At 40.5% G+C, this 11,855-nt stretch overlaps 1 protein-coding gene and 1 long non-coding RNA gene across 5 annotated transcripts; one reads left to right on the top strand and one right to left on the bottom strand.

Moving 5' to 3' along the window:
• Nucleotides 1–26: 26 nt before the first annotated feature.
• On the top strand, nt 27–11,394 carry LOC113668093 (uncharacterized). Of its 4 annotated transcripts, none has more exons than XM_089196441.1 (5): nt 27–187; nt 1,218–1,383; nt 3,878–4,045; nt 6,901–9,017; nt 9,777–11,394. In XM_089196441.1, exons 3-5 carry the CDS (start codon nt 3,909–3,911, stop codon nt 10,250–10,252), a joined length of 2,730 nt encoding a protein of 909 aa, XP_089052567.1. In that variant the 5' UTR covers nt 27–187; nt 1,218–1,383; nt 3,878–3,908; the 3' UTR covers nt 10,253–11,394. The 4 variants fall into 4 exon arrangements, with proteins under 4 accessions (XP_089052567.1, XP_027039781.2, XP_089052569.1 ...); XM_089196442.1 differs by having other exon boundaries at nt 91–192; XM_027183980.2 differs by lacking the exon at nt 1,218–1,383 and having other exon boundaries at nt 30–187.
• LOC149050372 (uncharacterized) lies at nt 3,359–5,208 on the bottom strand. Its single transcript, XR_016183670.1, has 2 exons — nt 4,883–5,208; nt 3,359–4,265 (listed from the first exon to the last, which is right to left on the bottom strand). It is a non-coding gene; the product is annotated as an uncharacterized LOC149050372 (long non-coding RNA).
• Nucleotides 11,395–11,855: the final 461 nt, after the last annotated feature.

Below are 11,855 nucleotides of genomic sequence, written 5' to 3'. Positions count from 1 at the left end.
GTTGGTATTGTTTGTTTTGTCCCCTTGTTATTACTTTGAATACGCACGTTGCCACCTGTCGTGTCACCAACAAGCTGATTTGAATTTGCATGATCGTTGATGTTGAAAGAAATCAAGTTGTACTGATCGATGGTACTTTCGAAAGGTGCACTAACCTTCCTTCAGAAATACGGCTCAAAGAAAGATGGTAAGGTAAAAAGGTATTTTGGATAAACTACACCTGTATTTTTAAAATGTGTAATCGAATGATGCAGACAATTATAGTCATGGCGCTGTAATATTTGGAGAAACACAACGCGGAATGCCACGTATAAATTCTAGAGTTTAGTTGAGGGTGAAATATTTGTAAATGTCTGCTGAATGTGTGACAATCTCTATCTCTAGAGGGAATTTTTACGCTATTCAAAAACTGGCTCAAGTTTGTGGCGGCTGTTAATTGACTTTCTACAAATTGCGGTCTTCCATCTGTAAAGGTATCATTCAGACTGGCAGTTCTATTGCGAAAGAGTACCTATCATTTCATCACTAGTCTTTGCTGTGGTGGAATATTGCAGAATGAGCTGTATTTCAAGAAACTTTCACCAGAGCGAGTATCGAACTCTTGTGAATTTTGCTTAGCAGTGGAAAATTTAACATGTTATAATTATGCAAATGTTTTTTCGTTGCCAAGTACGTTCGCAGTGATGTGAATGTTGCGTTTTTGTCGAGATAGCTGCTTTTTTTCCGACGGCGAGCGAGAAACTCGAAATGAAAGCTGCGACGTTGGATTTTTAAAATCTGGTCAATTGAACTTTTTATTTTTTATTTTTCTCTCCATTGAATATGAAAGGATACCGGTTATATTGTGTAGTAAACAATTATCACAATACATCCAATGGAGGTTTTCTTTTCAATTTATCGGTAAATTGAGAAATTTGTTTCGGTTTAGTTTGGCTCAATTAGTTTAAGAAAGCAAGTGTACGCCTGGAAGTATCTTGTGTTTGGAGAAATTGGCAGTAGATTAATGTTTCATGATGTCTCGAATCCTCTTGAGCAAATGGAGAACGCTTTGCCGCATGTAAATATTTCACCACGATTCTATTTAACAAATTTTTGTCACGTATTCACCGTTCCTCGGCAACCGCTGGAATGTTTACAGAGAGAGCCCTCTTTCCCTTGACTACTTAGTCATGAGATCGGTGTCCAACAATTTCTATTTTTATTTATTTACTTTTCAGTTTTCTCGCGTGACGGGTAGAAATCACACTTTGGTTGCATTAGTGTCGGTAAGAATTCCTCGGCCGTGACGACAAATCCATCTCCAAAACATGACTTTTCAGCCTCGGTAAACTTGTTGAGGACGAAATTTGAGGTTGCAAACTAATAGACAATTCATTTGAGACGGTAGGTGTAACTTTAGCAAGCTTCAGTCGATATCCACGACGTTTAAACTAGAACCACATCTTAAAAAGTCAGAACATTACAATAGAGGATATTCTTGTGTTTCACTAGCCTCGTCTTAAAAGGAAGGTAACGAGGATAATTCGAGTCAGTTATTCTAATAATTTCGAATCAGGTCACCCTCGGTGCGATCCGTCGGCTAAGCGGTGCGTGGTTGACCTTGGAAATCACAGGGCTTTTGTGACGGTCAAGGACGTTTAAAAGTATCATGCTGGGTTTTTAATCAATCCAGATATAAGCACGATGGTGTGAATTAGCTGCTTCCGAAGCAAATGTTTAGTCTTCACTCAATCTACACCGAAGTCTGGAATACTTTGAGGAGCAGTTTTAAGATGCTGTATCTTAATACCCGGCAGCCGAGCACAGCATCAAATAGACTAAACGCTCGGTAGTCAGTAATTTTCAGAGAGGTTCCATTAATGGTTCTCAAACTTCTTGAGAATATCAGATGTTTGTTTAGAAATGTCAATCGATTCCAAAAATTATTTTTTTTTGTCTTAGTGGAAAAATTCTCCGAGCTTATGCATCATATAATATCGGTCGGTAGTCGCCACTCAGAAGTGCTTGGCTTGTTGTCAGACTGCTGGGCACGGTTTCAAATGGGCTAAACTGCCGGCAGATCTAAATTACAGTCACGTCGCACCTTCAGGGGCCAAAAAATCGATTTTTGTTTTATTTGACTGGGCTAGATTGAAACATTCAACCTAACATTTCCGTAAAAAATTTTTTAAAATCTTTAAAAGCAACCGAGTTAGTTAGAAAAAAGTATTTTCAAATAAAAGATAATTAATCTGGAAGGTGTCAGAATCTCGGATCTGAGCGAACCCCTGGGGAAATTTCCCGGCAACCGCTCATGTTGGGGCTCGATTTTCGTGTTATTTCTATGTTTTGTCTACATCGCGCACTTAACAAAATTCACACGTGGAAGCTCTTTGCTTACAGAAAAATCTTTGTTCATAGAAATTAAAAGCGGAAGAAAGTATTAATTAGAAAAAAAAAATCAAACAAACAAAAAAAAGAAGGCTCTAGGAAGAAAGAAAGAGTACCATTCTGTCAAGAATATAAAAAACTTCCTTGGTGAAAGCGACTGATACTGGCGGAGCTCCACGCTGACGTCCAGATTTCGATCAAAGAGGTCGCCGTCAAACCAAAATTTTCCATACATAATGATAGCATTGAGGTTTCCTTTTCTTAATGTAAGCCTTGATATAAAAACATTAGCAATCGCCTCGTTATTTTGAAAGCTGTCTTTCGATGCATTGTCTTGCTCCTCAGCAAATTTTCCGGTTTTTCCATTTTTGCAGGGGGTTTTTTCCTTTGCCATTGGCAACTTTTCTTATTATTGTGTCATCCTCTCAACACTGCACATAAAAATGTTATATGTTAAAAGTCGTGACCGAAGTCTTTCTTAGAAAATGCCGCCCAGCCAGCAGAAAAAATTTATTTCTGAAAATTTGCAGTGAAGCTGGGGATGTCTTAGGCGACTCAACACCCAACGGATGGGATACCGCATGCTGAGAGCGAGCGGGATGAGAGAATGCTTCCGGCTCTCGGAACCAATCAGATCGCAGGATTTGCAAGCGCTCACCGCCCGCTCATGTACTGAGAGCAAAAAATTCTTACTGATGGGCGTATAGTCCCCGGCAGTCTGATCAGAAGCGTATAATTTCTTAAGTGTCGACAACCGTCCACTAAAACAACAAATTAATTTTTGGAATTGCTCGACATTTCTCAACAAACATCTCATATTCTTAAGAAGTATAAAGAACTTTTCATTTTAAATACTGTGAAAATTTCTGACTGCCAGGCATTTAGTCTATTTGAGGCCGTGCCCGGCTGTAGGTCATTTAGCCACAGGAATTTTAAAACGTCTCCATTGGGTCATATTACATTGTAAAATGAACTTACTACAACAGTATTATCTGAATTTTTTAGTGTTCTGTTTATCTTAAAAATGCACTCGACTGATATATTATGGTTATTGCTAACTCAATACGTGGCCTCCTTAAAATGGACCTATCAGTGATCAATATTCTCGTAGCTAGGTTGGTACATTGTAAATCACTCTAGTTTCCAAGTGCAAAAGCAGACCACCAACGAATGGTAATCGAAAGTCCAGTCTGCAGGTTCAGCAGAACCGGCTCTACGAGCCAAGTATGATACAAGACAAAACTTTTTTTCGCCGGTGGTAGGATAATATAGGTAAAAAAGAACTGACTTGTAAGGAGCCCACTTAATTTAGGCATCGAAATGACTATCGCAAGTGTGTGACATTGCGTGACAGCAAACACCACGTATCGCTTTCTCAATTTGATGAGAGCTGTGATATTCAACCCTATACCAAAAGAATGCCTATTTTTAGAATCGCGGAGAAAAATTTATTCTGATACCGTAACATGCGCTCGCTGATCTGCACTTTCTCTATCTTTATCCGTAGCTTGGTGGTCGCCAGATGATAACAACCTGAAATGGTGTCTTCCCGCTGTAAGAAGCGCCTCATAGCTCTAACGTTCTGCGCTGCAATTTCGCTATTGTTGCTTTACAAGGTCCAACTGGAGCGAACCGAGTCTGTGACTCTTCTTAAGCGAACGAAGGATTTTTCTGGGTGAGTCAAAAAGCGCAGTTATACTAGCGTAACTTCCATATTTTCTGATAAAATCTCCACTCGTATAACTCATAGATTATGGCTTTTTCTTCTCCTCTTAAAAGTCGTCTGTTTTGTCGATCTCTACGGCAAGTATATTACAGCTTAACACCAGCACGAAATTATTGTAGAGTCTTATTCCTGTTTATCCTGCCACGAAATTTCGTTGGCGCAAATGGACCTGGAACAAAAGTATTTTTACCGTCATTTTATCTGAAACTCTGTACCTTTTTCACCAAACTGTTAAAGGAGAATCTATTGATTAAATGGATTTTCCCCTCACATTTTGAAAACGATCCGAAGTGTTTCATGTTTATACATACTTCCTTCATCCGGTGCGGAAATCACGAGTTCGCGATTACACTTGAAACAGCAGTGAACAAAATTTTTAGCATCAGAATAGGTGATTTAATTTACAAATGGTTTATTCAAATCCGGTGGAGCTCCGAAAAATTATTTCAAAAGCTTTTAGCGCTGACAGGTATTATCCGGCGACTGATCAGAGATTGTAACTTAAGAAGCATCTGTTCGGGCGAGTCAGGGAAAACACAACAACCATTTTTTTTTTCTGCGTGGGAACTAGATGGCAGCTGCTAAGAACACAGGCGGCCCAAGCTCACGTCTCGAGAAAATCATGAAATCGTCACGCGTTGTGTGACTCGGTGTTAAGTTACGAGAGGAACCATTGAAAATTTGAACACGTTATAAGGAATAGTGTGAGGAACGAAATATGGTCGATTTACAACGATTAATATTTCGAAATATGAACATTTTAAACGTAAAATCAATAACACTTACTCACGTCCTGTGTCAAATGACGGAAGCCATCGACAGGAATAGCTTCGTTCCTCGTATAATAGTGGTGGTTACACACACCTTGGGTTTGGGGCCTCACGGAGGGTAAATGGTTTGGTTAAGCTCAGGTTTCATGTTACCCTTGGGGATGCGGTTACACAGTAAAGACTCCCTTCAGGGTCAAATATAATTAGATATTAGTTCACTGACCTGACAAATTGCGAGAGATCTATTAATCTTAATTTCAGTGATTCTCCTGCTTATTATACGACAGTCCTCCATAAATATAACAGTCCAGCAGTTTTTTGCGAGAAGGCACCGAAGAAGGCGTGAAATTAGCCAAGCGCATTAGAGGTCACCTCAAAACACTGCAGGCGATTTCCTGCATTAGCTACATTCTGCTTTATGATTGGCTAAGCTACCTCAGGGAGCAGATAAACCGTTTTTTACAGTTGAGGAACTGTCATGCGAAATTCTTTTGTTCTTTTTGATGTATCCAAGGAAATAACCCTGGGGCAGTTTCGGTCTAGGGAAAGCGGTTACACACAAAAACGTCCTTGCCCGTGGGCAAACGCTACTTACCCATGGGTAAAAGGGCTAGTGTAACCACGACTAATATATAACGTATTCAAATTTTCAACGGTTCCTCTCCCGGTAACCAAGTCACACAACGCGTGACGATTTCATGAATCAATCGCTGACTTTTTCTCGAGACGTGAGCCTGGGCCAACTGTGTTGAGAAGGAAGGTTTCCAACAGTGTACGCAGGCGCTGCCATGTTGATAACTCGTGTAATTTGCCTCATCCATCGTTAAAGAACAAAATGATCTTATAAATCTGGCATGTTACAAAGTTCCTAACCATATTTTCGTGATCTTGCTTTTCCCGAAAGATTTGCAGGAGCTGTTCGCGCTTCGTTCACTTGTCCTCTCTGGAGGGTAGCAAAGACGGGTCCTGATCCCGTTACTTGTAAAAAGTTTAGAAAAATTCATGCGTCACACATTTAAATGGGAGAACCTCAAATCAATCCTCTTGTTAAAAGGGGTTCGGGGAACTCGCGTATCTTTCAAGAGGGAAAATCACGCCTCACGCTGTTTTATAAATTCACAAAGCACGCTCGCCTTTCTTTAAATTTTACGCGTCACGTATAAACCTTTGGCCACCCTCTCTCTGAAGCAAACTACGGTCGAATCTGTATTAGGTGGCGCCGTTTTGCGGTCACCCCGCAGTCAGCGGTCACCCAGCATTCAGCGGTTGATTCATGTTTAAAGTCCCGAAATTTACTCCTTTTTCAACTGTGTTTGTATTGTTCTCCACCAGCGTTGAACGGCCACATAAAGCGCTACCACTCAAATAAAACTTAGCATGACCTTTAAACTAAAATTAAATCCGAAAATCAATGTTAGCAATATTTTTGAGTGAGTTTTTGTAAATTGAGTGCCTGGTCATTCATGACAAAACATGGCAAAACATACTCCTACTCTGTGGAACCTGTGTTAACTCTTGCACTCCCAGATCAAATTTGTAATTCTCCTTACTGTCAACTTTACAATTCTTATAATGTTAGTTCAGAGAATTTACTATTGGATCATCTCTTATCTTGTTGACATTGCATTGATATTATAAGGAGAAATTCTGTCTTGGTCACTCGTGGGAGTTAAAGGGTGGGTGACTGCTTAATACAGGTTCGACTGTATTCTCCTCTTGATCTCTGTCTATAAGGTTGTTGTTTCGTGAAACCTATACGACAGTCCCTATAACAATCGGAAAACCGTAAATTCTTTGATTTGACTCTGACGGGTCGATCAAAAAAAATAACAAAGAGTGACTTGGAGGAACATGTAAAAGTGAAAGGTTAAGGGCTGGCGGCGGAAATCGTGACACATAACACACAACATTTTTCCTTCCTTCGCTTGCTCCAGCAACGCCTTTTTTTCTGGCTTTGTTTGTCTTGCGGCGGCGAAAACACGTTTTATTCAGAACAATCATTTTATTTTCTATTTTTTGTCGATTCTTTTTCAGTGTCATTCCTGATAGAGACAAATCTTTCACCACGAGGGAAACACACGAAGACAAAAGAAAAGACAAAACAGGAGACGATGACTTGTTTGGTGACGACGATAATGACTCGGATCAGGAGCTTAAAAAAATTCCATTTGAAGCTGTAACCGACCCTCCGCGAAAGATCCACAGGGGACTGGAAGCAAATGATGAAGTTGAGGACACATTAGACTGGCTAAATGAACATGGGGTTAATCGCCCATCCGACACCACCGAAGAGGAGGTACCGCTGGAAAAGCAGGTTCCTGATCCTGACTTGTTACCGACTACAGCCAAGCCACTTACAAGAAGCAAAAATGGCAGCACGTCTACTGTAAGTAACCTTGTCAAATCGAGAACATCTGAAACTGAGACAAACAAAAGTCATTCCTCTCCTTTGTTCACGTTACCGAGGTCAACCCAATCACTGAAACCAGAGATAGTTAAAACTCGAAGCGAACATCGGAACTCGTCTACAAAGGTTGAAGATGAGGAATTAGCGACCACAAGTAATTCGGCAAATCAATCCTCGGATATTACTACAACACCGAGGTCAACACAACCTTCAAAATCTGAACGCGACGAGAATCTTGAAACTGAGTTGAACTCTACGTTAGTAAGCGTTTTGTTTACTAATGCTACCTCAGGAACGCAGCAAGACCACTCTAGCCTTCCTTCCACTCCATATACAACACCAAGCTCCACAGGCGCACCAACACCTGTATACACCCCAACTCCGGATCTGAATTCTTGTAAACTGCCAGAACTTGACCCATGGGACCTCTCCATTAGACATCTGTTGAGAGATGTCGGTAACGACCCCGTTTGTGGAAATGGATACCCTGGATCTGCATTTGACATCGTTGGTAACAGACTGGTCATCTCGGGGGAGGTGGATGGTAGTTCCATCGATTTCAGTCACGTAAACGTGGAGACAATTCATCGCAATCAGGGTGATGACGGTAACGTGCATTACGAGGATCAAGGGAATCCTTTCAAATCTTCCACACAGGAATACCAACCTTCCCGCAAGATAAACGCTTCGGATTTTTTGATTCTCGACTACAGACTTAAAAGTAGAAAAGAAGTTACAACTTACTTCGCGCGAGCTGTTCCGCAACAAGATGTCATCGAAAATTCGAAACTGATTAGAGAAAAGCTCAATGGGCAAGGAGAAAATGAAGGGTTAGACTTAAATGTTTTATTGCTTGGAATTGATTCTGTTTCTGCTGCAAACTTCCGCCGAAAGATGCCGAAAACGATAAACTATCTTAAGACGGCGCTGAAGACGTACTTCATGTCCGGTCAAACTGTAGTTGGTGATGCTACAACACCCGCACTTACCGCCATTTTGACAGGCCTGTACGAGACAGAACCGCCCGAGGGCCGACAAGGGTATCGCAATGCCGCCCCCATTGATAACTGGCCCTGGATTATGAAACTGTACAAGGAGCGCGGATATGTTACATTGATGTCTGAAGATGACCCTACCATGGGTGCATTCAATCTAAGGCTCATGGGCTTTAGGGACCCTCCTGCTCATCACTATATGAGGCCATTTTGGCTGGCACTGGAAGAAAAGGGCGAGCGAGACGAACCAGGATTATGTTCGCGTTCGACATTTATGGTTAATTATACCCTAGACTATATCCTCAGCTACTTTGCAGCGTATCCAGACACCCCAAAATTTACCTACGCTTTCATGTCGTACCTGACTCACGCGCATCCCAATCATCTAAGTTATGCTGACAACGACATCTTGCGATTGCTCCACACTTTTGTCGAACGCAATTATCACAACAACACTATGATTATACTATTTGGAGATCACGGCTCGCGAAATGACGACGTCCGAAATACTATGCAGGGAAAACTGGAGGAAAGGTTACCTTGGCTCTCTATCTCGGTTCCTGATTGGCTTATAAGGAAATTCCCGCATATAGGGTTGGCCTTGGAACATAATCAACACATAATAACATCACCGTTTGACATGCATGCCACGTTACGTCACATCTTAACATACCCTAAAGAGCCTCATGGAGAGAAGACACAGAGCTTGTTCACGCAATTACCACGTACAAGGACTTGCAGTGATGCAGGTAAGAAAGAGTTTACATTTAAAACTAAATTTCGGTGCTTTTGCTTTCTAAGATCTCTCCTGTACTGGATGCCCTTTGTCGAGTTTCCTTGCGCAGGAAAGTCAGCGTGCCCTGAGAATTTGACGTTCTCCACTTATAGTTTTGACTAAAGATTTAACATCAAAGACAGGTTTCTCTATTGCTCCATACCAGCCCGCTGGTGCACTTTGGTCGGTCAAGAATAACGTGCTGACAATGATTTACAATCTTAACTCAAACAAAAAAATCCGCCAAGTCTACAGAACGCAAATGTTTTCCTCAAGATTCTCTTATCCATCTAGAATACATTATGAGCTTCTTTGTCAACCAAGGATCTTTTCCGAATCTTTTTCGCCATGGCGCCATGTCGTAAAGTTCAGATTATTTTCAAGTGCTTGTGTGTATATTTTTTTTTAAAAACACTCAAAAAATTCAAACTAACTTTTATTTTCATAATTGCCGTCTTCCAACACCAACTTAACCCTTTAACTCCCAAGATCTGATGGTTAATTCTCCCCACCAGCTGCAACAAATTTCCTAGTCACGTGAATTTGGTGGAAACAGAACAACAACTCTTACCTGATAAGTTTGAGTTTTCTCATTACCTGTTTGCTGAATAATAAATGGACATTATCTTGGAAAGTTACATTTTAATCACTTCAGGGAGTTAATTTTTTTTCAACTGAAGACTGACAACATTTCCTTTTTTTGCTTTTTTGTTTGTTTGCTTTTCACAACAAGGAGTCGACGATCACTGGTGCCCATGCCTGGAGTTTACTGAGGTAAACGCAAGCAGTAAGGATGTGATTGGTGGAGCAGAAATGGCTGTCAAATACATTAATGACGTCATCCTAAGTAGAACAGAGCTACTAAGAGGGTCTTGCGCTAAGGTCCAGCTCAAAAAGATTTTAAAAGCTGTTAGCTACAGACCAAATGACAAACTGCGGAGATTTAGTAGCACTAATCAAGATTCAGATCGTGCCGTGAATTTCGGCGAACCAACTCCAGACAGTAGTCACTACAGAATTAATTTTATGACAACCCCTGGTGACGCATTATTTGAAGCATCAGTGGCCGTGAGAGATGATCACAAAGTCAAAGTGAACCCGTTTATAAGTCGGACAAATGTTTATGGAAATCAGCCCAGCTGTATTTCACGTAAAGAACCTTACGCTAGAAAATTCTGCTACTGCAAGGACATGAAGGCTCCAGTTTAATTTATTTCCCAGAGCACTATATTAGTAATGTTGCGCAAAAAGTTGAGTGAGGTGCGACGTAAGTTTGGCGACCACGTTTTAATTTAAAGTCGTTTTGTTGTCACAGGCAAGTGGCTCCGTTTCCAGTGGCACCATATCATTTGACCTCTTTTGGCAGGCTTTCTTATTTGACGCTTTCTTATTTGACGCTTGGTGACGCACGGCTCTTGAGATTCGGTTATCACTGGAAACTAGGAGGGTTGCCCGTGGCAACACCGTTTTTCACTGTTTAAACACGATACAAAAGTTTTTTCCGCGCCTAACTTAACTGAACACCGTGGTATATCTAATGAATCGACGGCTTTGTCCAGCCCCATTCGGAAGTATCTCAAATAGTTACGATCGATTTTTGTAACAAACCATCAAACTCGCAACTTAGCGACTAGCATCGAATTACGCGAAGTTTTGAAAGAGAAAACGCGCACGCCTCCCTGAAGCACTCGCTCAGTTATCAGAGCCTCGAATTCACAACTACACGGACGTACGTAAGTACCTCGGTGTGGAGGTGGTAACATTATCCAATTGGATTGATTTAGATGTTATGCCAGCGAATTGAGAACAACTGAACTTATCAAGTGAAGATTCAAATTCTCCCTTGCATAGCATTTAGGGAACACTGATGCCGGCAAGGAGAGTCAATGGATGCTGTGAAAAATAGAAATGTTAAATTATTAGACTAAAAAAAGAATAGCTAGTGATGCATAGAAACTATTTAATTATGGGACATTAATTTATTTTGAAATCAATATAAACGAAATTTTTGGTAACCAAAGACTTTTCATAGATTTTCTTTCTTTATTGGAGGTTGGTTGAATTATTTGGCATATGACCAGGTGCCAATTGGGTGAAAAATAGGAGGTTAGAGTTAGCAAAACGAAATATTAAAAATATATATATTTATTTTATTTCTCATATTATAAAAAATACTATAAGAATCATATACCAGATGGCTATTGAAAAAGAGTAGGTTTATTCAAATTGATAAGTACCTTCTTGATAATTATATATGGAAAAAATTAACTTTTCTTTACATGTGCATCGCACTCTGTGTCAGCAGGGGTTGTAATCTATGACTTCACTAATAAAGTTCTTTTTCGTTACAATTAGTTTTGTGGTAGAGAGGCTTTCTTGGAGAATTATCTTAGGCGGAACGAGTGAAAAAAAAAATGCTTTTGAAAAAGAAATTAAACACAAAAAAGAAGAAAAGAAAAGAAACAGAAAGACGCTCGGGATCTCAGACTTCTCGCTTGAGAGGGGAGGCCGTTTCTATTGCGCCAAGTATGCTTCCGGGTGGCAGACCTGAGTAGATTATATGGATAACGCGAGACTTTCTTAACCAACGCCCAGAATAGAAGGGGAAAAAAAGAATCTTGTGATGTAATTGAACCTAAGAATGTAAGTTGGAAAAATACAGTAGTGGTGGTGCTCTCAAATTATGCGATCTTCCATAAATCGAGAGGGGAGCAACACAGTCCGTAACTAATCAGTATGGACCTCAAATTCGGACAAGAAGAATTATATCTTTGCAAATATTCAGCCCTCGCCCACCGGGGAGAACTCCGAG

Source organism: Pocillopora damicornis, chromosome 2, assembly GCF_964200805.1.
Source record: "Pocillopora damicornis chromosome 2, jaPocDami1.2, whole genome shotgun sequence".
In the NCBI taxonomy this organism is placed as follows: Eukaryota; Metazoa; Cnidaria; class Anthozoa; order Scleractinia; family Pocilloporidae; genus Pocillopora; species Pocillopora damicornis.
This window is presented reverse-complemented; position numbering and strand designations above follow the sequence as displayed.